Source organism: Oncorhynchus nerka, linkage group LG22 (assembly GCF_034236695.1).
Source record: "Oncorhynchus nerka isolate Pitt River linkage group LG22, Oner_Uvic_2.0, whole genome shotgun sequence".
In the NCBI taxonomy this organism is placed as follows: Eukaryota; Metazoa; Chordata; class Actinopteri; order Salmoniformes; family Salmonidae; genus Oncorhynchus; species Oncorhynchus nerka.
This window is the reverse complement of record NC_088417.1, coordinates 27,687,919-27,714,926: the sequence shown is the minus strand read 5'-3', so window position 1 is coordinate 27,714,926 and position 27,008 is coordinate 27,687,919. Positions and strand designations below refer to the sequence as shown.

Here is a 27,008-nt window from a genome sequence, read left to right as displayed (position 1 = left end):
AATATCTATTTATTTACTGTCCTATCATGATGGAATGGTCCCCAACCCTATACAGTACCCTGGACACCCACCTGAGAGACCCCTACACTAAGGATAAGTCCTTATCTGTCTTATGGGCCTACTGTAAGTAGCCTATATGCAGCCAAATGAGAAAGATGAATGTGGTCAGCGACCAACTAAAGCAGCACTGCCCCATCAAGATTCTGAGCCTGCCTGGCAGGGTTGGTCCTGTGAAGCCAAAGCCCCCTGATGGGAGAGCATAATATACAAGGAAATTCTCAAAACTGCCAATGAGAACCTTGACGACCTTGTATCTAGCCGGTGGGGATTCTGGTGGGGTGCCCCCACCTAGGCAGTGCTGGCAACACTAGCTGCAGTAACCCATGGGGAGGGGGTCACACTCTGACATTCTGAGAGGGGGCATGTTATTGTGGCCCTCGTGGCACAAAATCATCAAAGGTCTGACTGCTCAGAGATGCTTGGGAATATGGTCACAATGAGGGACCACGTGTGTTTCAGGGTACCTGACAATTTTAATAAAATCTCCCCATTTTTGCTCAATTTTGCATGCCTTCTCATGCAGCTGCAACTGTATATGCATTCGTAAATCAAGGCCTTTCTTGATTTGGGCTCTGGGATACTGTTGAGCATCTGAGTTTATGGCTGTTTGTGGGGGAAAGGGATTGAAACTACCTACACTATTACAAATATGTGTTGTTATTTATGGAAGTTAAGATAAGCAGTTTGTATATGGGTCCTGGTCTCTCGAGGGCCATGGGATCCAGGGGGTCGGGGGTGGTCTGCCGGTCACTGGGATGACAGCATAACGCGGGATGGGGAGGGGTTTTAGCAGGTAGAATAATGGGGAAAATTGGAGGTTTACATAGTAGCAATGTAAATATCACGTTATAGTTACAGAGGGGCAAAAAACTATTTAGTCAGCCACCAATTGTGCAAGTTCTCCCACTTAAAAAGATGAGAGAGGCCTGTAATTGTCATCATAGGTACACTTCAACTATGACAGACAAAATGAGAAAAAAATCACATTGTAGGATTTTTAATGAATTTATTTGCAAATTATGGTGGAAAATACGTATTTGGTCACCTACAAACAAGCAAGATTTCTGGCTCTCACAGACCTGTAACTTCTTCTTTAAGAGGCTCCTCTGTCCTCCACTCGTTACCTGTATTACTGGCACCTGTTTGAACTTGTTATCAGTATAAAAGACACCTGTCCACAACCTCAAACAGTCACACTTCAAACTCCACTATGGCCAAGACCAAAGAGCTGTCAAAGAACACCAGAATCAAAATTGTAGACCTGCACCAGGCTGGGAAGACTGAATCTGCAATAAGTAAGCAGCTTGGTTTGAAGAAATCAACTATGGGAGCAATTATTAGGAAATGGAAGACATACAAGACCACTGATAATCTCCCTCGATATGGGGCTCCACGCAAGATCTCACCCCGTGGGGTCAAAATGATCACAAGAACGGTGAGCAAAAATCCCAGAACCACACGGGGGGACCTAGTGAATGACCTGCAGAGAACTGGGACCAAAGTAACAAAGCCTACCATCAGTAACACACTACGCCGCCAGGGACTCAAATCCTGCAGTGCCAGAAGTGTCCCCCTGCTTAAGCCAGTACATGTCCAGGCCCGTCTGAAGTTTGCTAGAGAGCATTTGGATGATCCAGAAGAAGATTGGGAGAATGTCATATGGTCAGATGAAACCAAAATATAACTTTTTGGTAAAAACCCAACTCGTCGTGTTTGGAGGACAAAGAATGCTGAGTTGCATCCAAAGAACACCATACCTACTGTGAAGCATGGTGGTGGAAACATCATGCTTTGGGGCTGTTTTTCTGCAAAGGGACCAGGACGACTGATCTGTGTAAAGGAAAGAATGAATGGGGCCATGTATCGTGAGATTTTGAGTGAAAACCTCCTTCCATCAGCAAGGGTATTGAAGATGAAACGTGGCTGGGTCTTTCAGCATGACAATGATCCCAAACACACAGCCCGGGCAACGAAGGAGTGGCTTCGTAAGAAGCATTTCAAGGTCCTGGAGTGGCCTAGCCAGTCTCCAGATCTCAACCCCATAGAAAATCTTTGTAGGGAGTTGAAAGTCTGTGTTGCCCAGCAACAGCCCCAAAACATCACTGCTCTAGAGGAGATCTGCATGGAGGAATGGGCAAAAATACCAGCAACAGTGTGTGAAAACCTTGTGAAGACTTACAGAAAACGTTTGACCTCTGTCATTGCCAACAAAGGGTATATAACAAAGTATTGAGAGACACTTTTGTTATTGACCAAATACTTATTTTCCACCATAATTTGCAAATAAATTCATTAAAAATCCTACAATGTGATTTTCTGGATTTTATTCTTCTCATTTTGTCTGTCATAGTTGAAGTGTACCTATGATGAAAATTACAGGCCTCTCTCATCTTTTTAAGTGGGAGAACTTGCACAATTGGTGGCTGTTAAATACCTTTTTGGCCCACTGTACATGGTGGAGGCTCAATCAAGCTTGATTACTTTCTTATGTCATTCTCTCTGGCACCAAAAGTAAAAAAAAAAAGTGTTGGTAGGGGACAGAATGCGGTCGGACCATCACATAATTGGCATACATATATACATATTTCTCTTACAGAATTTCCACGTGGGCAAGGATATTAGAAATGTAATCTAAGCCTACTGGATGATAAGTTGTTTTTAACTAGGACAGAAGAAATTATAACTGACTTTTTCCAACATGACATAGGTGTAGCCTATCCCATTATTGTATGGCACACTTTTAAATGTGCCTTTAGAGGCCATGCAATCAGTACTCATCTATAAAACACAAGCAATTTAGGTCAAAAGAGTCCATATTAACAAAGGAAATGCAAGGACTAACAGTACAGATAGATAGCAATAAAAACTGTACCACAGAGGCTCAGAGTAAGTTAGAGGAAAAAACAAAAATAAATGGAGGAACTTATTCAAGAAAGATCCAGTGTAATATATTATTTAAAAAATAAAGCGAACTGGATGGAATATGGGGAAAAATGCACCACATTCTTATTTAATCTTCAACATAGAAATGCTACCAAAAATAATTTACTAAAACTTGTTACAAATGATGAAGTCACCCATGATTCACCAAACGATATGTTGAAAGAGGAAGTAAAGTACTTTAAGCATATGTTTTTGTTTCAGTCTCCTCTATCTCCACTAACCATAGCTGATTGTATGCATTTTTTTCATACAATCATAATATAAAATTAACATCGGTACAGAAAGACTCATGTGAAGGCCAAATTACACACTTTAAGTCAGGGAAAACTCCAGGGCTGGATTGCATACAGTATACCAAACTTTTTTTTTATATACTCAGAGGACTGTTATTAGCATGTTTTAACCACTCCTATATAAATGGTATATTATCGGACACTCAACAAGAAGATCTGATTTCATTATTACTGAAACAGGATCCAAGTGGTAAATATAAAGATCCAATCCATAAAAAAATTGGAGGCTTCTTACACTTCAGTGTTGTGATGCAAAAAGTCTAGCTTAAATGCTTAGCGCATAGAATTAAAAAGTTAGTGTTGGATATTATTCATCCTAATCAGGCAGGTTTTTTACATGGACATAATGTACATTAGACAATATAAGACAAGTGTAAACAATAAAACACTGAAAGTTCTGGGAAACCAGGCCTGGTATTCAAATCTGACTTTGAAAAGGCCTTTGATAAAGTACGACGAGTTTATACATATAAATGCCTGGAATATTTCAATTTTGGGGAATCTCTTATAAAACTGGTTAAAGTTATGTATAATAACCCTAGGTGTAACATAATAAAAATGACTACATATCAGAAAGTTGTAAACTGTCAAGAGGAGTAAAACAAGGTTGTCCACTATCGGCATATATATTTATTATTGCCATCAAAATGTTAGCTGTTAAAATCAGATCCAATAATAATATTAAGGGATTAGAAATCCATGGCTTAAAAACAAAGGTGTCATTGTGCACTGATGATTGATGTTTTCTTTTAAAACCACAATTAGAATCCCTCCACAGCCTCGTAGAGGATCTAGATACTTTTTCTAACCTCTCTGCATTAAAACCAAATTATGATAAGTGTACTATATTACGTATTGGATTCTCTAAAAATACAGCTTTTACATTACTGTGTAGTTTACCAATAAAATGATCTGACGGAGATGTGGACATATTCGGTATACATATCCCAAAAGAAAGAAATGATTTCACTCCAATACATTTTATTAGAAAGTTAGCAAAACTTGATCAGATTTTGCTAACATGGAAAGAAAAATACCTCTCTATTTGTAGAAAAAACACTGATTAACTCTTATATCAGTTGACCTATTTGCTTATAGTTTTGCCTATACCTAGCGACCTTAAATTACATGAGCAAAAATATTATATTTTATTTGGAATGGCAAGTCAGACAAAATTAAAAGGGCCTATTTATATAATGAATATGAATTCGGAATGGCAGAAATGATTACATATTTAAGCATTAGACCTCTCATTAAAGGCGTCAGTCATACAAAGGTTATACTTAAATCCGAACTGGTTCTCTAGCAAATTAGTGAGAATGTCATGTTCAAGAATGGCCTTTTTCAGATTACAATCGCTCACTTTCGGTTATTTGAAAATTAAATTATCGCCAAAATATCGTTATCTTTAAAGAAGCCATAGAAAGTTGGTTGCAATTTCAGTTTAATCCACCAGAAAAGACAGAATAAATAATATAACAAATATTGTGGTTAAACTCAAACATAATAAAAAATTTAAAAAAGTTTAATCTTTGTAAATTATATCATAAATAGGACTGGTGGAGTTATGTCACACTTGCACCTAATTCAAATATGAAAATGTCTGCTCTACCCAAAATTGCAACCAACTAATTGCAGCATTACCGCAAAAATGAGAGGCAATTGGAAGGGGGGAAAAGTAAGGAACTTGTCTGTCTTAAAGACCTAAATTGCATTAAAGGAAATTGTGCTACATAAAAATATATACCAGTTTCATTTAAGGACCAAATAATTGACAGCAGTGCCATATAGATTGCAAAATAGTTGAGAATAGATTTTCGATGTACCAATTCCATGGCACATGGTTTATGAATTGACACACAAAATGATGCCAGATTCAAAACTTAGAATTGTTCAATTTAAATTGTTATACTAAATTCTTGCATCCAATCTTTTTTGGTACTGTCCATAGCTTGTTTTTGGTCACAGGTCCAAGAATGGCTGAAGAAATACAACATTTACCTGGAGCTAACGCTACAGATAGCAATACTGGGTGATTTGAAAAGTCATAGTCAATCGATCAATAATATAATAATACTTTTATCGAAAAATGTTTTCTTTAATTTACAATCTGTATGAACTATGAGAATAGAAAGGTTCAGAACTTTTGTGAAGCAACACAGCATGGTTGAAAAATATATGGCAAATAGAAATCTACTATGGATGGTGTTAAGAGATAAACGGGAGGGGTTGAATGGAGCTGAAGGGTGGGACTAATAACAACAAGATAACAAATGTAAAATATACTGTGTCTTTAAAATGTATATAGGTTCACAACTTTTGTGAAATAGCAGTTAAAAATATATGGAAAATATAAATCAAACTGGATGGACATCAGAAATAGAGGAAGGCCAGGTCTGAAAACAAACAAAATATAACTATTGTAAAATAGGTTGTGTCCGTAAAATGTATATAGTTTGTATAAGCTGGAAGTAGAAGCCTAAGTGTTATTGTTTATTAGTTTACTCCAATTAGGGGTGGGGTGGTAGGGTGTGCGGGAAATAATACAGGAAAATATATAATAAAACATGTATTTATATATATAGTGGGGCAAAAAAGTATTTAGTCAGCCACCAATTGTGCAAGTTCTCCCACTTAAAAATATGAGAGAGGCCTGTAATTTTCATCATAGGTACACTTCAACTATGACAGACAAAATGTGATTTTTTTTTCTCCAGAAAATCACATTGTAGGATTTTTTACTTGAGGCTGTAATCGCTGCCAAAGGTGCTTCAACAAAGTACTGAGAAAAATGGTCTGAATACTTATGTAAATCTTATATTAAAGTTTTTATATACTTGTGATAGTACAAAAGTAGCATATGCATCAAATAGTAACAGTAATACAGTATAAAGTGCTGTACCTGAACATACTCGGCCTGCAGTTGTTTCACCTGGTCGCTGTTTCTCTCAAAAGGCACCAGGTGTCTCTTCAAAAGGCGGGCGATTGTTGGTAGACTGATGGAAGCCACATTGGCAAAGATGTCATCGTTCTCCTCAATAGCCTGCTTTGTTTTGGACAACCATATGTCATTCCTGGCCCTCACCATTGCACCACTGCCCACTCCTGCTGGTCGGTCAGCACATGCCACGGCCATCACCATGTGGTCTTCTGTCAATTCTGAGGGTAGAACAGAGTATACTGTCAATATTATCATGATCGAATTGACAGTTGATCTTTTCAGATTGGGGTGATCTGGCAGCCTCTGCCATGGTAAGGCCTCTGATTACCACATGGTCAACGATGATGGCCCGGACTTCATTAGACACAACAGTTCCCTGCCATCTGCCCCCTTCTCTCTGATGTCCACCTGTTTGCTGGGACCCAAGCCCGCCTCTTTGACGGGGCCCATGCCCACCTCTTTGAACTCTTTGACGGGGCCCATGCCCACCACTTTGACAGGGACCATGCCCACCTCTTTGACGGGGACCATGCCCACCTCTTTGACCTCTTTGACGGGCCCATGCCCACCTCTTTGACGAGGCCCATGGCCTCCTCTTTGACCTCTTTGACGGGGCCCATGCCCACCTCTGTGACCTCTTTGACGAGGCCCATGGCCTCCTCTTTGACCTCTTTGACGGGCCCATACCCACCTCTTTGACCTCTTTGACGAGGCCCGTGGCCTCCTCTTTGACCTCTTTGACGGGCCCATGCCCACCTCTTTGACCTCTTTGACGAGGCCCATGGCCCCTTCTTTGACCTCTTTGACGGGGCCCATGCCCACCTCTGTGACAGGCCCCTTGTCCACGAGTTCTTTGATTTCTTCCTCTCCCTTGCTGTCTATCCTTCTCTGTGTTGAAAGAAATGGCAGGTGTTCACACACCCCTTTTATATGGTGACCAATTGTGGTTACCACAATGTGAAATCAGTTAGCAAAAATGAGTATTCATTATGTATGGTTATCATGTATCATACATTTAATTTAGATGTTTATACTTTACAAACACACCTTTTATTTCTTTAGTTCTCAAAATCATCTGTATATAGTAGACAAACCAGTTTAAAATCTATAGGTTTACCAAACGGTTAAGTGATTAACCATTAAGTGCAATTGGATTAAGTGATGGTCAAATGTATTTAATGAGAAGAGAATCAGTGAAAGGCAACTACTTTATATGAAAGTTATTTCTAGATGAAATGCTGATTAGGTTTAGTGAAAAAGTGTGATTTTGTGTGTTGTACCTAGTCAATTGAAAATGTGCAAAAAAATTGAAAAACAGCCTTTTTGATGATCTGTTTTGAGTTTTGTATTAAGAGTTGTGACATTTTACCACATACTTGTGGAAATAGTACCAAAGTGATTAAAAAAACTGTATATTATGTGTTCTATTTGTTGTTTTGTTTCCTATTTGGACCCCAGGAAGAGTAGTCGCTGCCTTGTGGATCCCAATAAATATTACTATACTACTAACGGTCTCCAGGGGTGGGCAATAGTGGTCTTTAGAGCCTGTGCAGGTTTATATCACAGCCAAGCTCTATATAATCATCTTTAAACAATCAGTCTCTGAATAATTCCTAACAAGTCCTCAACTGGCTGCTTCATTAAATAGTACCCGCAAAACACCAGTCTTAACATCAACAGTGAAGAGGCGACTGGTCTTCTAGGCAGAGTTCCTCTGTCCAGTATCTTTGTTCTTTTGCCCATCTTAATCTTTTATTTTTATTGGCCAGTCTGAGATATGTCTTTTTCTTTGCAACTCATTCTAGAAGGCCAGCATCCTGGAGTCGCCAACTGTTGACGTTGAGACTGGTATTTTGCGTGTACTATTTAATGAAGCTGTCAGTTGAGTTCTTGTGAGGTATCTGTTTCTCAAACTAGACACTCTTAAAAAAAAAGAAAATTGGTTTGTTATTTTACTAGGCAACTCAGTTAAGAACAAATTCTTATTTTCAATGACGGCCTTGGAACAGGGGGTTAACTGCCTTGAGCAGAACGACAGATTTTTACCTTGTCGGCTCAGGGATTCAATCTTGCAACCTTGCGGTTACTAGTCCAACGCTCTAACCACTAGGCTACCTGCCGCACCTAATGTACTTGTCCTCTTGCTCAGTTATGCACCGGGGCCTCCCACTCTTTCTATTCTGGTTAGGGCCAGTTTGTGCTGTTCTGTGAAGAGAGTAGTATACAGCGTTGTACGAGATCTTCAGTTTCTTGGCAATTTCTCGCATGGAATAGCCTTAATTTCTCAGAACAAGAATAGACTGACGAGTTTCAGAAGAAAGTCCTTTGTTTCGGGCCATTTTGAGCGTGTAATAGAACCCACACATGCTGATGCTCCAGATACTCAACTCGTCTAAAGTTGGACAGTTTTAATGCTTCTTTAATCAGGACAAAATTTTTCAGCTGTGCTAACATAATTGCAAAAGTGTTTTCTAATGATCAATTAGCCTTTTAAAATGATAAACTTGGATTATCTAACACAACATGCTCATCTAGTGAGTTGGAACACAGCAGTGATGGTTGCTGATAAAGGGCCTCTGTACGCCTATATAGTTATACCATAAAAATCTGCTGTTTCCAGCTACAATAGTCATTTACAACATTAACAATGTCTACACTGTATTTCTGATCAATTTGATGTTATTTGAATGGACAAAACATTTGCTTTTCTTTCAAAAACAAGGACATTTCTAAGTCATCCCAAACTTTTGAACAATAGTGTACGTGTGTGTGTGTGTATGTGCGTGCGTGCGTGAGTGTGTGTGTGCGTGCTTATGCCGTGTGAGACAGTCAGTGAGCCATTGCACCTGCACCTTTGATCTAATTCCAGAGCCTGTCCTATTGCTGCAGTCTGATGCAGTGAAACCTCAGTCAGCATGAAAGTTTTCAAGGCTACACAGCCTTTACCCACCCAGCCTTCCTATTCACCTCCCACCGACCACACACACACTGATGACAAGAAATGGGATCAATGACACTGAAAAGATAAAGCCTTTGACGTTTTTGCTTTTTTTATTGAACTGTGCAAATTGAATTTCATTTATCTGCTTAATAAGAGTACGATTTCCGCCCCGTCTACGGTGCCAGCTAAGGAATTAGTTTCGCTAGCTACGTATTTCTGTCATTAAACCAAACGCCAAACATAGCCATTTCCATGGACAGTCAACCCTGCTTATTTTTTGCTGCTAAGTGGGACAATGTCAGGCTAATGTCTTCTAAAATCCTCTGCCAAATGCTGATCTAGTGAGTCACTGTTGAAACAATACATCTGATTGAAGTATAAATGTGTCTGTCAGCATCTTCTGTCACCCCCTTCTCTCATCTCAGCTCCCTCATTCCCTTTAAGAAAGAGTAAAGAAGAAGAGACTGAGGTGACTGGAATATGACAGAGAAAAAACAGAATGACACTCTCAACAATAACGAAGACCTACCTCTCTGCTCTTCCAGCTAAGTGGGTTTCAAAACTGAAAGACACATTAAGATGCAGAAACACAGAGCCTTGACAGTAATTGCAAAAGCTCCCCATTGTTGCTGCAGCAAATAGTGCGTCCTCCTGCCGGCTTTGTCTCTGGCTGTGTGTCTAGCGAGGGCTTGTTTGTGGAGATTTTGAGTGAAAGACAGAGCTATAAGGCTCTCCTCTCCTTTGGAGAGCCCTATAACACACTGACTCTGCCTATGTTGGTTTAAGGGCAATAGTCATGGGCAGTGGAGCCTCCACATGTCTTTTGGCTCTGTGACACATTTCCGTTGTGTGTGTGTGTGTGTGTGTGTGTGTGTGTGTGTGTGTGTGTGTTGGTAGGTTCAGCTGGGAGATGTGCTTTGAGGATATCGTTTTATTAAGGGATCTGATGTTACTCCTGTGTGTTTGAGCATCACACTGCTTTATGCGTCCTCACACAATTCTAGGAACAAAGCTCTGTCGTGAGGAGAATGTCGGTTTGCTTATGTTTGGCACACACAGGGTTGTTGCTAGCGTGCTAGGAATTTGACTAGTAATTTCTACTCCTACTTTCAGACATAATGTAATATTTACAACATTTGGAATCACGCAGGGGTGTCTCAAAATATAAGAAAGGTCACTTTCATTACAGCATGTTATTTAACCATCTGTGTCTCCTTTTATTTAAATATCTCTCTCCACAGGTAAAACAGTGTTTCATTACTGATTGAGTGTGGGGAAAGCTATTTCTCACTCTTCCTCACTTGTTACCCCCCCTCTGTTTGAAGATACATCTTGCCCTATCTGTCTCTGTGCCTCTCTCTCGGTGTCTCTTTCTCTCAGATGAGTACTTGTATTTTTCATTAGTGCAAACTCTACGCTCTGAGGGCACATTACCCATTGTTATCGCTCGCTCTCTCTCTCTCTCTCTCTCTCTCTCTCTCTCTCTCTCTCTATATATATATATATATATATATATATATATATATTATGTATATATATTTATATACACCACCGTTCAAAAGTTTGGGGTCACTTAGAAATGTCCTTGTTTTTGAAAGAAAAGCAAATTTTTTGTCCATTAAAATAACATAACATATATCTGAAATACAGTGTAGACATTGTTAATGTTATAAATTACTTTTGTAGCTGGAAACGGCAGATTTTTTATGGAATATCTACATAGGCTTACAGATGCCCATTATCAGCAACCATTACTCCTGTGTTCCAATGGCACGTTGTGTTAGCTAATCCAAGTTTATAATTTTAAAAGGCTAATTGATCATTAGAAAATCCTTTTTAAATTATGGTAGCACAGCTGAAAACTGTTGTCCTGATTAAAGAAGCAATAAAACTGGCCTTTAAACAAGTTGAGTATCTGGAGCATCAGCATTTGTGGGTTCGATTAAAGGCTCAAAATGTCCAGAAACAAAGGACTTTTTCTGAAACTCGTCAGTCTATTCTTGTTCTAAGAAATGAAGGCTATTCCATGCGAGAAATTGCCAAGAAACTGAAGATCTCGGAAAACGCTGTGTACTACTCCCTTCACAGAACAGCGCAAACTGGCCCTAACCAGAATAGAAAGAGGAGTGGGAGGCCCCGGTGCACAACTGAGCAAGAGGACAAGTACATTAGAGTGTCTAGTTTGAGAAACAGCCACCTCACAAGTCCTCAACTGGCAGCTTCATTAAATAGTACCCACAAAACACCAGTCTCAACGTCAACAGTGAAGAGGCGTCTCCATTAAAACTCAGGGAAAAAAATTGCTTTTCTTTCAAAAACAAGGACATTTCTAAGTGACCCCAACCTTTTGAACGGTAGTGTATATCTTTCTGCCTTTCAGTGTGCCTTCAATAATGTATGATGAGTGTCCTTTTAGACCTCCTTTCCTGTGCAGACTTCATCAATCTATCCACACAGTATGATAACTGATAACCAGAATCTAGGCCCCCTCTCTCTAGGAGTGTACACGTTAAGCATCTAACAGGTGTCTCTCTCTCTCCAGGTGTGTACATTTTCAGCCTCTAATAGGTATCTCTCTCTCTCTCCAGGAGTGTACATGTTCAGCCCCTAACAGGTATATCTCTCTCTCTCCAGGAGTGTACATTTTCAGCCTCTAATAGGTATCTCTCTCTCTCTCCAGGAGTGTACATTTTCAGCCTCTAATAGGTATCTCTCTCTCTCTCCAGGAGTGTACATTTTCAGCTTCTAATAGGTATCTCTCTCTCTCTCCAGGAGTGTACATGTTCAGCCCCTAACAGGTATATCTCGCTCTCTCTCCAGGAGTGTACACGTTCGGGCTGTTCACTGTGGACATCTTTGTAAACGCGGGCCAGGTGGTGACGGGCAACCTGTCCCCCCACTTCCTGACGGTGTGTAAGCCCAACTTCACGGCCCTGGGCTGCCAGCACGCCCTCCGCTACATCAGCCACCAAGAGGCCTGCACCGGGAACCAGGAGGATATCCTGCGTGCACGTAAAACCTTCCCTTCCAAAGAAGCTGCTCTCAGCGTCTACGCAGCTCTCTATCTTGCGGTGAGTAGGAACCTATGTACCAAAGATACATGTTGAGAGAGTGAGTGAGTCCCTGTTACAACTCCTCACTAACTCCCATGTAATAACTATGGAATACATATTAGGATTATATAGTAGTAATAGGAATACAAAGTAGAACTGTATCTAGGCGTGAAAGGGTAATTCCAAGATTCTGTGAGGGCCAGGCTTTTGAACATCTTAATGATTGAAGTGGATTTAGTGAGTAGGCCCAATAGATGCCGGTCTTGGTTGGGCTGGTGTTCTTTGATGGCTATGAGTCAGACTAGATGTGATGAACACTGCAAAAAATATCCTGGTAGTCTCTAAACCTGTATAATCTGGTCATCAATTCTTGCCAGATTGGTCTAGGCTGTCATGTCTCAAAATGTTGTTTTTCGTTTTGGACTCTGGTTTCGAGTCGCAGCCTTTCATTGGTCGAAGAGAGTCTGCTGGTAAGATGCAATTGTTTGAAGATTTCACATTTGATATTTCACTTTTTTCAATCAAATTTGTTCCATCACCCACACAGTATGTAGATAAACTTTCTCTATATTGTTTTGGTCTGAAGCTTTGCTTTTTATCTGGCTGGTAGATTTGCATTAAAATGGACATCTCCATGTCTCTGAACAGTTCTGTCTTTTTTTCTGGCTGCTGATATGCGTATAGATGTATTTCTCCTAGTCTCTGAGTTCTGCTGGAGGAGTATGTACAGTCACCTCCAAAATGATTGCCACCCTTGATAAAGATGAGCAAAAAAGACTATATAAAATAAATAATACTAATACCGAGCTATATTATATGCTCAGGGTTGGGTAGTAATGGATTACAATTTAACAGGGATCATGTGTTTTATGTTATTTTTTAATTTCACCTTTATTTAACCAGGTAGGCTAGTTGAGAACAAGTTCTCATTTACAACTGCGACCTGGCCAAGATAAAGCAAAGCAGTGCGACACAAACAACAACACATAGTTACACATGGAATAAACAGGCGTACAGTCAATAACACAATAGAAAACAATTGTCTATATTCAGTGAGTTCAAATGGAGTGAGGAGGTAGGCAATAAATAGTTCATAGTAGCGAAGTAATTACAATTTAGCAGATTAACACGGAGTGGTAAATGAGCAGATGGTGATGTGCAAGTAGAGATACTGGTGTGCAAAAGAGCAGAAAGGTAAATAAAAACAATATGGGGAAGAGGTAGGTAGATTGGGTGGGCTGTTTACAGATGGACTATGTACAGCTGCAGCGATTTGTTAGCTACTCAGATAGCTGATGTTTAACGTTAGTGAGAGAAATATAAGCCTCCAGCTTCAGCGATTTTTGCAATTCATTCCAGTCACTGGCAGCAGAGAACTGGAAGGAAAGATGGCCAAAGTGGGTGTTGGCTTTGGGGAAGACCAGTGAGATATACCTGCTGGAGCGCGTGCTACGGGTGGGTGTTGTTATCGTGACCAGTGAGCTGAGATAAGGTGACGCTTTACCTAGCAAAGACTTATAGTTGACCTGGCGCCAGAGGGTCTGGCGACAAATATGTAGCGAGGGCCAGCCGGCTAGAGCATACAGGTCGCAGTGGTGGGTGGTATAAGGCACTGTGATAGACTGCATCCAGTTTGCTGAGTAGAGTATTGGAAGCTATATTGTGTTGATGACATCGCAGAAGCCGAGGATTGGTAGGATGGTCAGTTTTACTAGGGTAAGTTTGGCGGCGTGAGTGAGGGAGGCTTTGTTGCGAAATAGAAAGCCGATTCTCGATTTCATTTTGTGATTGTAACGATCTTCTTCATCTGAGGAACAGGAAAGATTGGACCAAAACGCAGCATGGTAAGTGTCCATGTAATTAAATATAACTGAACACGAAATACAAACTAACAAAGTGAAACAACGAAAATCGAAACAGTCCTGAAAGGTGACACAACACAAAACAGGAAACAACTACCCAGAAACACCAGGTGGGAACAGGCTACCTAAGTATGGTTCTCAATCAGAGACAACGAAAGACAGCTGCCTCTGATTGGGAACCATACCAGGCCAAACACATGGAAAAACAACATAGAATGCCCACCCCAACTCACGCCCCGACCAAACCAAAATAGAGACAAAAAGGAACTAAGGTCAGGGCGTGACAGTGATCCGATTACTAAAATGAAGTAACTGTAATCAGCCTGGATTACATTTTCTTAAAATTAGGATTACACACACTTAAAAACAGCTGATTACATTTGGGATGACTTTATCAACTAAAAAGAGGACAATTTGACATTGTTTACACTAGTGATGTGTTTTTTAGCATGGGCTGCATCTCAATCCACCGCATCCACTGATAATGCCCTTCCGCATCTGTGGTGAACGGTGGCAGAGCTAGAGTGGTGCTTGTCAGACCACGAGACATCCCAAAAATCGGTCTTCTCACGTCTGTATGTCTGTAGCGTCCGAAACTATTACAACGACTCAGCTCATGACCATGGGACTGAACACCTCCCTTTGCAACTGGATCCTGGGCTTCCTGACAGGCTGCCCCCATGCGGTGAAGGCAGGCAACAACACATCCACCACGCTGACCATCAACACGGGGACCCCTCAGGGGTTTGTGCTTAGCCCCCTCCTGTACTGGCCACGCACAACTCTAACATTATCAACTTTGCTGATGACGTGATGGTGGTAGGCCTGATCACTGACAAGTGACAACGAGACCGCCTATATGGAGGAGTTCAGTGACCTGGCAGTTATCTTTAACTCTGCATTGCTGAAAAAGGACCTGTAAGTAAGCATTTGACTGTTAGTCTATACCCGTTGTTTACAAAGCGTGTGACAAATACAATTTGATTGTATTTATTTTCCTCCTGTATTGTAAAAAGATCTTGGAAGCTATAGAAATGCATTTATTAATGTCTATATTTGTTTTTGACACATTTATTCTATTACACACACATGAATACATATATAAAATTATATTACGAGAGCTAAACATAAAAAGTAAAAAAGAAAAAATACATAAAAACATTTTCTCCATATATTGTTTTTCGAGAGTACATATGTTATTGTCCACGCTACAATAACAAAATACTTAAATAGATGTAATTTTGTTCTTGAAACATTTAGTTGAAATACTGTAGAACTCTATTAATTCCCATAGAGGACTGCTGCTATTGGAGAGTGCCAAAATGGCCGACCGGTGGCTTCAAAGCCTCTCAATGGCCAATACATATCATCAGGAATGGTCTAAGATCCTTCCCAATGTGTTCTTCAATCTCATAAAACATTATAGAAAAAGGCTGAGTGCCGTTATCCTCGCAAGGGGAGGGTCCACAAAGCATTGTAATTTTGACACCTATCTTTTTGAGATTTGTATTTATTATTTGTTAAACAAAATCTATTATTCTGAGCAATTGTATAAGTATAAAATAATATTATTTCTCTATTTTTTTGAGCTTACAATATAGCTAGTTATTTGTATTATTTATTTTATACTGTCTTTTTTGTTCATCTTTATCAAGGGTGCCAATCATTTTGGAGGTGACTGTATACTCACCTGACTAGCCTGTGGTAGTAGTGACATCATCACCCTTGACTACCTGCATTTGGAATGCAGATGTGCAGGAAGGCAGACACAGCATGCTGCAGAGAATCAGATTCTGTTCATCAGCTCCAATAAGCCCACACACAGAAGCCAGAAAGCAGAAAGCACTCGTCCACACACACACACACGTGCACACACACACTCACTAACATGCACAAACACACTGGAACAGTGTTGACTGATTCTTGGATTTCTTAAAAAAAAAAAAATTGCTACGAATATCAGATTTGGACACAATGTTTGGCTGGTTGATCGAATTCCGCTTAAAATAATATCATTCACTGATTTAAAGATGATGCTGCTGATTCCCCCTACTCACTCTGGAAAGTGTTGCTAGTTGAATGATTTGAGGGTGAATTACAGTAATAAGCACAGGAATGCCCTGGTAAAAAGTAGTGTACTATATTGGGAATAAGGTGCCTTTTCAGAAACAGCTTCAGTCTGCAATTCTATAACCTGTACGGAACACAAGATATGGTCTATACATGGGATATAAGTTCCTCACTTATAGGTGGCAAAAATTGGGATATGGGATAGGGGAATGGACAAGGTATAAGCACATTAAATACTGTAGTATTTACTATAGCTAAAAAAGTGTAATGTTTCTGCAGACTGTAGTGTTTTTGTGGACATTACTCTAGTATTTATTTCAGAGTTTTTGCAGATAATACTGTAGTATTTACTATAGTATTCTACAGTATACTACAACATTCTGTAGTAACAACTACACATGATCAAGGAATACTTCAGTGTGTAGTATAGTATTCTTCAGTATATTAAAGTTTACTACAGAACACTGTAGTATTGTAGTATTCTATAGTAAACTGTAGTATTTCATGTGGGATGGTTAATATATATATATATAACATGACAGAAGTTCATAACAAACATATTGATATATTTAAAAAAAATCTTGGCTATGAATTATTTGGCTATGAGAAAGACTGGAGTAGGACATTAAAGGGAAAAGTGATCCTAGATCAGCACTCATACACTGAGACAACATGTAAATAAATATGAGTCCTGTTCAGAGGACCACAGTCTGATGGCAGTGTCTTTCATAAGGAATCCTAACTTCACTGCAGACTACAGCTACAGGGGAATACACTTCCCAGATCAAACTCTGTCAGATTTTCTTATCTGTGATGGGTTAGATCATCTTAAGGCATACAGTACCTTCAGAACATTACAAAATGGGATTAAAATGGATTTAATTTTAATTTATTTGACAAAAAAAATGAAAATGAAATCCATTACACAAAATACTGTGTAATGTCAAAGTGGAATAAAAAGTCAAACATATATTTTTTTAATACAAAATAAAACACACATATATCGTTATCTTTTTTTTATTCTTAAACATGTGTGAAGTTGGTTGTTGATCATAGCTAGACAGCCATTTTTGAGTCTTGCCATAGATTTTCAAGACGATTTATGACAAAACTGTAACTAGGCCACTGAGGAACATTCAATGGCTTCTTGGTAAGAAACTCCAGTGTGTATTTGGCCTTGTGTTTTAGGTAGTCCTGCTGAAAGGTGAATTTGTCTCCCAGTGTCTGTCGAAAGCATACTGAATCAAGTTTTCCTCTAGGATTTCGCCTGTGCTTAGCTCTATTCCATTTATTTGTATCCTAAAAAACTCCTTAGTCCTTGTCAATGACAATCTTACCCATAACATGATGCAGCCACCACCATGCTTGAAAATATGAAAAGTGTTACTCAGTGATGTGTTGTGTTGGATTTGCCCCAAACATAACGCTTTGTATTTTCTGCAGTATTACTTTAGTGCCTTATTTGAAACAGGATGCATGTTTTGGAATATTTGTATTCTGTACAGGTTTCCTTCTTTTAACTCTGTCATTTACAGTGGTTCCTCCTTTAAAAATTGTGAGCTTACACCGTGGGACTTAGAGGTAATTTGTGGTTCAGTACGGTACCACTTCATTGCTCCAGACCAGCGCAAGGGAGAGCTAGAGCATTGACTATGCTTTTGGGTCCTGCTGTATCTCTAACTGACAATGAATGGGCGACATAAACCTAAATAGAAACTGATAATTGTGGACTTCAGTATTACTTACTCAAACTGTTATTACACTAAGGTTTTTATTATTTTATTTTGTTAGGATTATTTTGGTCTTACTGTAGTAGTGTAGGCCAGGTATAATTTCCTCGGTCATTTTACGTTTATTTGAAAACGAAATCATCTCCAAAATATTGTTATTTTTTTAAAGAAAGTGATTATTATTATTATTATTAATTTAGAATGATATGAAAGCCCATTGGATATTCTCACATATATATTATAAACCCTGTTATTAGGAGGACAATATATATTGGTCATATTGTTCATGGCTCCCGAGTGGCACACAATGGGATTGCCTTGCAGTTCTCCAGTTCTCCACCCCACCTCTTTAAGGAATACCTAGGATAGGATAAAGTAATCCTTCTCACCCCCCCTTAAAAGATTTAGATGCACTATTGTAAAGTTGCTGTTCCACTGGATGTCATAAGGTGAATGCACCAATTTGTAAGTCGCTCTGGATAAGAGCGTCTGCTAAATGACTTAAATGTAAATGATGTAAATGTATCCACTGAAAGAGCGCGAGGTTCAAGGCACGAGGGCAGGGGGCACGGGATGGGCCGCAGAGCCATGCACAGAAGACCGACCTAGCCACCCCGCCACACTGGCAACACTTTAAGGGGCATTGCACTAATAATGGTGCTGACAAGGGAAACGTTCCTGCGGTTCTGTTATTAGTGCCAGTTTGCACGTTTCATACTAAAACAATGTAACTAATAATGGCATCTTTATGTTTTCGTTAATAAAATGATGATAAAAAATAGTCTTTCAAAATGCCAATGTTTATTTAGTTATGGATCCATAACGAATTACTATGGGAATAAATGTCACTGATTTACAGACATATCCTCCAATCCTCTATATGTAATTATTGGCGGAGAGTCACATCATATTTTTCGATATACTGTAGGCGACATGAGTCTCACTAGTGAGTAATGTGCTGTTAATAGTGGTGTAGGTCTTATTTATTTAAAGAGCATATTGAAGTTAGAAGCAATATCCTACAACTATTTTAGCACCATTTCATGCTGCTCTGAGACAAGCATTGGGACTGGTCTTGATAAATCAATGAGATTTGTATTTTCACTGAATCTCCGTTTGGGTATTGGTTAGACTACAATTAGATAATTCGAGTGTAGAAATGCTATACTCTTAGTGTAACCTTTATTTAACTAGGCAAGTCTGTTAAGAACAAATTCTTATTTACAAGGACAGCCTACACCTTCGTCCCTGTCGGGGAATTGAACCCCGGTCTCCCACATGCCCGCATGACACAGGGATTCTTTAGCTAAATAGCCCAGTACTGTACTCCCGACAGTCATGTTCAACAGCGCCACGTTCTACTCCCGACTGTCACTTTATACAGCGCCAATATTTTCCGTACCATCCTGACGGAATTTCTCTTGGAATAGAAACACTATAATGTTAATCTAATTAATTAAGCAAGTACCAATAAAAGTTTGGACAGCTACTCATTCCAGGGTTTTTCTTTATTTTGTACTATTTTCTACATTGTAGAATAATAGTGAAGACATCACAACTATGAAATAACACATATTAAATCAGTTAAGAACACATTCTTATTTAAAGGGACAGCCTACTCCTTCCCCCCGTCAGGGAATTGAATCCCGGTCTCCTGCATGTCCGCATTCTCTAGTAAAGCCATTATTAAAGGCTATCAAATGCTTCTCAAAGATGCCCTCTGGTTCTCAAACTAGCACTAACAAGCATTAATGGTACCAGTGGTTCACACTTAAATAACGTGCCATAGAATTCTGCGGCACCATGCAAGCTGCGCCGCAGTACACTGCAACTTTTAAAGGAGGAACCACTGTATGTTAGTATTGTGGACGAACTACAATGTTGTTAATCCATCCTCAGTGTTCTCCTATCACAGCCATTAAACTCGAAATCCCTGAGCGGTTTCCTTCCTCTCCGGAAACTGACTTAGGAAGGGCACCTATATATTTGTAGTGATTGGGCGTATTGATACACCATCCAAAGTGTAATTAATAACTGTACCATGCTCAAAGGAATATTCATTGTCTGCTTCTTTTTTTGCCATCAACCAATAGGTGCCTTTCTTTGCGAACCATTTGAAAACATCCCTGGTCTTTGTGGTTGAATCTGTGCTTGGATTTCACTGCTCGACTGAGGGACCTTGCAGATAATTGTATGTGTGGGGTACAGAGATGGGGTAGTCATTTAAAAATCATGTTAAACACTTGTTGCACACAGAGTGAGTCCATGCAACCTATTATGTGACTTGTTAAGCATGTTTTTACTCCTGAACGTATTTAGGCTTGCCATAACAAAATGGTTGAAAACTTATTGACTCATTTTTTATTAATTTCAAATAATGCGGGGGGAGTCTAAAAAAGAACATACAGAAAAAGGCTGTTGTATAAAACACCTGTCTCCGGATTACATCTTCAAACTAAGGGCAGCCATTTGCATTGCTAGTTATAGCCTAATGTTAGCTAGCTAGCTAACATTGAACCTAGCTAGTTGGTTAGCTTTAGCTACCAGCAGATTCATGCAGGGTAGTAACATTATGAGTTGGGAATATGTCGGGCCTAACAACACCTGTGCCAATATATCCTCCAAACACCAGCTTCGAGGGCAATTTCACTTTAGTACAATGGGTTACCAACATATTCAAATAATGATTGTCATATTTTTATAAAAATATTATTTTTAAGAATTTATTAATACTATTTCATCCTTCCACAAAATATAGTCCCGACACAAATCAAAGGATGCTACCCAAGCCGGCTGGTCGTTCGTTCTATCGATTCCGTTGCCAGAGATGCAACACAATCATTAGGTTTTTTTGTTCTGTATCTATGGACGCGACCCAGTCGTTCGTTCTAAATGTTCTATTGCCATACTGGCTGGCAACGATTTTATCCCTTGCTAGCTAGCCAACTACGGATAACTTACAGTCACAATGCAGCCAGAATAACAGCAAGGTAGCTGCATTTGTGTTTGTTTAAGCTATTTAAGCTATTTGGATACATCCATAACAATGAGCTAATGATGTGCAATTATGCTCTCTCATTTGGACACTGTTGTTCGGAGGAGCTAGCCAACAACCCAGCTAACACAATCACTTAAAACTGAAGCTGCAATTAATTTTGTTTTACCTGTTCGCTATTGACATTTCTTTGTATTGATCCATAAAAATTATGCCAGCTGATTCATGATTTTGACTGGCTGAGAAAAGCTGTCTGCCTGACTCTCTCATCCCGACTCCCGGCACGTTCATTACTATGGGACAGCTGGAGATCGAATTTCAATATTGAAACAATGTTGCAAATGTCGAAGAGACAGACAGCAAGGTTTATACAAATCTCCGCTATTGAAAAACCAAATGCTAGTCTAAAATAAATAGGAGATAATGTCTAGATGCTTTTTATAGTGGCGATCAAGTTCATAAATTGCCTGGCTGGGCTGATGAGGCAGTGGATTGCGCAGTGAGATGGAACAGAGTAAATATGCATTTCAACATCATAGCTTTAGCCAGTCGTAACTTGTGGAATAGACACAGGCTGGAATGCAGTTTTAACCAATCAGCATCCAGGATTAGGCCCACCCATTGTATAATGTTTAGCTAGCTAGCTACATGTCTAAACAAAATACTATGCAAGTAACCATTTCACTGTTATGAGGGTGTTGGTGAATGGAAAAATGCGGAGTCAGGCGCAGGACACAGATATGAGTAATTGTCCGAAATGTACTCAAAATATAAGTAATGCTCCAACAAGGAAAAACACAATAATCCTGAGCACAAAAAACACGAACCCACATGACAAACAATAACGCACAAAACAGAGAGGGAAGCCAGAGGGTTAAATAAGGAACATAATTAATGGAATGGAAACCAGGTGTGTATAATAAAGACAAAACAATACCTAAATGAAACATGGATGGGTGGTGACTAGAAAGCCGGTGACGTCGAACGCCGCCCGAACAAGGAGAGGGACCAACTTCTGCAGAAGTTGTGACAACTGTACTGTTTACACCTTCTGTATCCTGTGCATGTGACAATAAATGTTGATTTTATTTGATATAGTGTGTGCTTAGCAGAGACGGTAATGTGAAGAACAACATGACCTGCACCAAAGTGAAATTAGGATATAACGTCAGGCCAATGAGACAGTGTCCAAGTTACAAAATTCTCAGTTAGAATGCCCTGATTTTATTTTGTCACACTCACAACCATAAGCTATTTTCTGTAATTAACTTGCCATTACGTGTAAATAATGATCTTGTTGTGAGTTTATTTTCCTGTAACAACGAAGACAAATTATCTTAATTTCAGCAATATGATATGGTCATTATTTGAACTGGCTATCTAGCTAACATGATAGAAATTAACCAAAACAGTGTTTAGTTGCTTTTAGTTGCCTGGTTCGCTAAATTGAAGAAAAAGTATGTGAACCCTTTAGAATTACCTGGATTTCTGCATAAGTTGGTCATAAAATGTTATCTGATCTTCATACACTGTATATTTTAAAAACAACCTGAGGAATGATTGTAAAAAACGTTTGACATGTTTCTGTGGACATTATGGAGACTATTTGGAATTTCCGTCTGCGTTGTCGTGACCGCTCTTTCCTGTGGATTTCTGAACATAACGCGACAAACAAACGGAAGTATTTTGGGTATAAAAATAATCTTTATGGAATAAAAGGAACATTTGTTGTGTAACTGGGAGTCTCGTGAGTGAAAACATCCGAAGGTCATCAAAGGTAAACGGTTAATTTGATTGTTTTTCTGATTTTCGTGTCCAAGCTTCCTGATGCTAAGTGTACATAATGCTAGGCTATCGATAGATTTACACAAACGCTTGGATTGCTTTCACTGTAAAGCATAATTTCAAAATCTGAGACGACAGGTGGATTAACAAAAGGGTAAACTGTGTTTTGCAATATTTCACTTGTGATTTCATGAATATGAATATTTTTTAGTAATATTATTTGACTGTGGCGCTATGCTATTCAGCGGTTGCTGAGGAAAAAGATCCCGCGACAGGGATGGGTAGCGTCAAGAAGTTAAATAAAGGTGTCACGTTCTAACCTTAGTTCCTTTGTTTTGTCTTTGTTTTAGCATGGTCAGGGCGTGAGTTGGGGTGGGCAGTCTATGTTTTTTTGGGGGGGGTTTCTGTGTTCGGCCTAGTATGGTTCTCAATCAGAGGCAGGTGTCGTTAGTTGTCTCGGATTGAGAAACATACTTAGGTAGCCTTTTTCCACCTGTGTTTCGTGGGTGTTTATTTTCTGTCTTTGTGTATGTCACCAGACAGGACTGTTTCGGTTTTCGTTCCTTTACCTTATTGTTTTTTGTATTTCAGTGTTCAGTTTTGATTCATTAAATATTAGATCCGTTACAAAACGTGTACAACAAAAAAAAATCTTACCATTTTTATTTAAAAAATCGGCCAATACCGATTTCCGATTGTTATGAAAACTTGAAATCGGCCCTAATTAATTGTCCATTACAATTAATCGGTCGACCTCTACTAAATACATTTTTTAAACGGATGGGTTTATTGGTGTTAAAATAAGGCTGCTAATGTCATGCAACCTGTCATTTTTGTGTTTATACTTTTTCATAATAACAACAAAAAGTTTAATTTCAGACGACAATAGAATATTCAGGATGTCACTGTGACAACTGCCTACAGACATGTTGATATACATAGTATAAACCAGCCTTATTCGTGAAATCTTCGGTTGTTTTGTACACTGCCGTACACACTCTGTGTAGCACATGGCCTCACATGTGAATCTTTGAAGAATGGTGGGGCTAAGGCTTAAAAGTGTGTGAACAATGCTGAATGGAAGTAGACAGAGACGTAGACAGCTCTCCAGTAGGTGTACCAAAACATTCAAGGGCCATTTTCTCAAACGCGGGAATATCAACTTTCAAAGCAGAAATACTTTACCATTTTTCCTCAAATGTAGTGTATGATATACCATTTTCTAGCTCTAAGTCTCTACTTTTATCCAATGTAAAAAAACTAAATTTCTAAATTTGCTACATAAGACCGAAATCGAGCCGGTTGTTCACAAATGTGGAAAAAGTCAAGCGGTGTAAATACTTTCTGAAGGCACTGTATATCCCACGTAGCAAATATCCCTTTTACTAGTTCCAGTGTTTGACTAGTTGCCTAAAGGTACAGTTGACGTCTGAAGTTTACATACACCTTAGCCAACTATATTTAAACTCAGTTTTTCACAATTCCTGACATTTAATCCCAGTAAAAATTTGGTAGCATTTCCTTTAAATTGTTTAACTTGGGTCAAACGTTTCGGGTAGCCTTCCACAAGCTTCCCACAATAAGTTGGGTGAATTTTGGCCCATTCCTCCTGACAGAGCTGGTGTAACTGAGTCAAGTTTGTCGGCCTCCTTGCTCGCACACCCTTTTTCAGTTCTGCCCACACATTTTCTATAGGATTGCGGTAAGGACTTTGTGATGGCCACTCCAATGCCTTGACTTTGTTGTCCTTAAGCCATTTTGCCACAACTTTGGAAGTATGCTTGGGGTCACTGTCCATTTGGAAGACCCATTTGCGACCAAGCTTTGACTTCCTGACTGATGTCTTGAGATGCTGCTTCAATATATCCACATAATTTTCCTCCCTCATGATGCCATGTATTTTGTGAAGTGCACCAGTTCCTCCTGCAGCAAAGCACTCCCTCAGCATGATGCTGCCACCCCCATGCTTCACGGTTGGGGTGGTGTTCTTCGGCTTGCAAGCCTCCCCCTTTTTCCTCCAAACATAATGATGGTCATTATTACCCAACAGTTCTATTTTTGTTTCATCAGACCAAAGAACATTTCTCCAAAAAGTACGATCTTTGTCCCCATGTGCAGTTGCAAACCGTGTCTGGCTATTTTATGGCGGTTTTGGAGCAGTGGCTTCTTCCTTGCTGAGAGGCCTTTCAAGTTATGTCGATATAGGACTCGTTTTACTGTGGATATAGATACTTTTGTACCTGTTTCCTCCAGCATTTTCACAAGCTCCTTTGCTGTTGTTCTGGGATTGATTTCTACTTTTTGCGTCTCCTTCATGAGCGGAATGACGGCTGCATGGTTTTTATACCTGCGTACTATTGTTTGTACAGAGGAACGTGATACCTTCAGGTGTTTGGAAATTGCTCCCAAGGATGAACCAGACTTGTGGAGGTCTTGGCTGATTTCTTTTGATTTTCCCATGATGTCAAGAAAAGAGGCACTGAGTTTGAAGGCAAGCCTTGAAAAACATCCACAGGTACACCTCCAATGAACTCAAATGATGTCAATTAGCCTATCAGAAGCTTCTAAAGCCCTGACATAATTTTCTGGAATTTTCCAAGCTGTTTAAAGGCACAGTCAACTTCATGTATGTAAACCTCTGACCCACTGGAATTGTGATACAGTGAATTATAAGTTAAATAATCTGTCTGTAACAATTGTTGGAAAAATGACTTGTGTCATGCACAAAGTAGATGTCCTAACCGACTTGCCAAAACTATAGTTTGTTAACAAGAAATGTGTGGAGTTGTAATGTGGTCTGTGTGTTGCTGGTGTAGAGGAGTCAGGCGCAGGACAGCAGATATGAATAAATAAACATACTTTACTCAAAATATACAAATATAATACAATAAAGAGAGCCCATATTAACGGGCCGTACTACATACAAACAATTACTTACAACCAGGCATAGGGGAACATAGGGTTAAATAATGAACAAGTAATTGGGGAATTGAAACCAGGTGTGTAATACAAAGACAAAACAAATGGAAAATGAAAAGTGGATCGGCGATGGTGACATCGACCGCCGAATGCCGCCCAAACAAGGAGAGGATCCGACTTTGGCGGACGTCGGTCGTGACAGGAGTGGTTGAATAACGAGTTTTAATGACTCCAACCTAAGTGTATGTAAACATCCGACTTCAAATGTACATCCACAGGTACGCCTCCAATTGACTCAAATTATGTCAAAGTCACACATTTCTCGGACAGAGGCAGAAATGAGAAAAGACTGTGGAACAATATAATAATATAACAATATAATTAATATATATATTGTTAATCGGTAGTCTAGTACCCTATAATACAACATAAGCAAAATCAATTATTATAATACATCAAACATTTGGTACAGCCCCTATCATGACACCGAAGTGAACCCCTGACAGAAGATAGCTTTCTGCATGCGTCTGTAAAGCAGCACTATGGAGATTGGTGATTACTCCTGTTATTCCCTCATTGTCTGGAGCATTATTACAGGCTGCTGGTAATGAGCCCATAGCAGGATCAAATGCTTGGCTTGTGGACATCATCTAGAATCTGTTGTATGGGATAATCTGAATGAGACAATGTGGTTGTTGTATACTGTACTGTATAATAGGCTTACCTAGTTCATTATTATGAGAATGGTATGTTCCCATTGAAAGGCAGTCCAAAGACATTCAATGGCAGTCCACTATTTGATGGTATGCACAACCAAATATAATGAATGAAGTAATTTGACTTTATCTTTATGTGCAAAATGTACAGATTGTGGTTTTAAAACCTTAAGACCTCTATACAGGATGGGTTTGACAGTATATCCAGTCAGTCAGTAGAGTATTACAGCATGCTAACACTGGGAGAGATTGATCTTTGAAAGGTTGTCAGTAAAGGACATTGTCACTCTTCTTCATCTCTTCAGAATAGATTTATAGTGTCCCACTCCCATTTAACTGACAATCCTTGATTAGTGACAGTACAAATGTCACTTAATATGTGACATTAAAAAAGAAAATGTAGGTCGGAGCTTCAACTCCTGTGTAAAGCATTCTGTAAGGCTATTAGATGGTTGAAATCAAGTTGACCTCACCCATTGGGTAAATTGGATTACTGCCTCGGAGGACATTTTTGGAGGGACATAGTAAGAGTGTCGTCATGTGTGAAATGTATACGTTTTTAACAACTTACCACCCATGGCCCCTGGGAAGGACTGTGAGCAATGCCCTTGACCTGAGTGGGAGAAAGTTTCCCTTCACACACACACACCACCACTACCCTGACCACAGTATAGTCACTGTTTTAATGAAAGCTCTGGGG

At 39.4% G+C, this 27,008-nt stretch overlaps 1 protein-coding gene across 2 annotated transcripts in view; it reads left to right on the top strand.

Annotated features, from left to right (window-relative positions):
* Positions 1-27,008, top strand: part of LOC115105063 (phospholipid phosphatase-related protein type 5-like) — a 108,051-nt gene that overhangs the window by 63,574 nt on the left and 17,469 nt on the right. For both annotated transcript variants that reach the window (XM_029626615.2, XM_029626612.2), the window contains exon 5: positions 11,999-12,249. In XM_029626615.2, the coding sequence (XP_029482475.1) occupies positions 11,999-12,249 (251 nt within the window). The remainder of the gene's footprint in view (positions 1-11,998; positions 12,250-27,008) is intronic.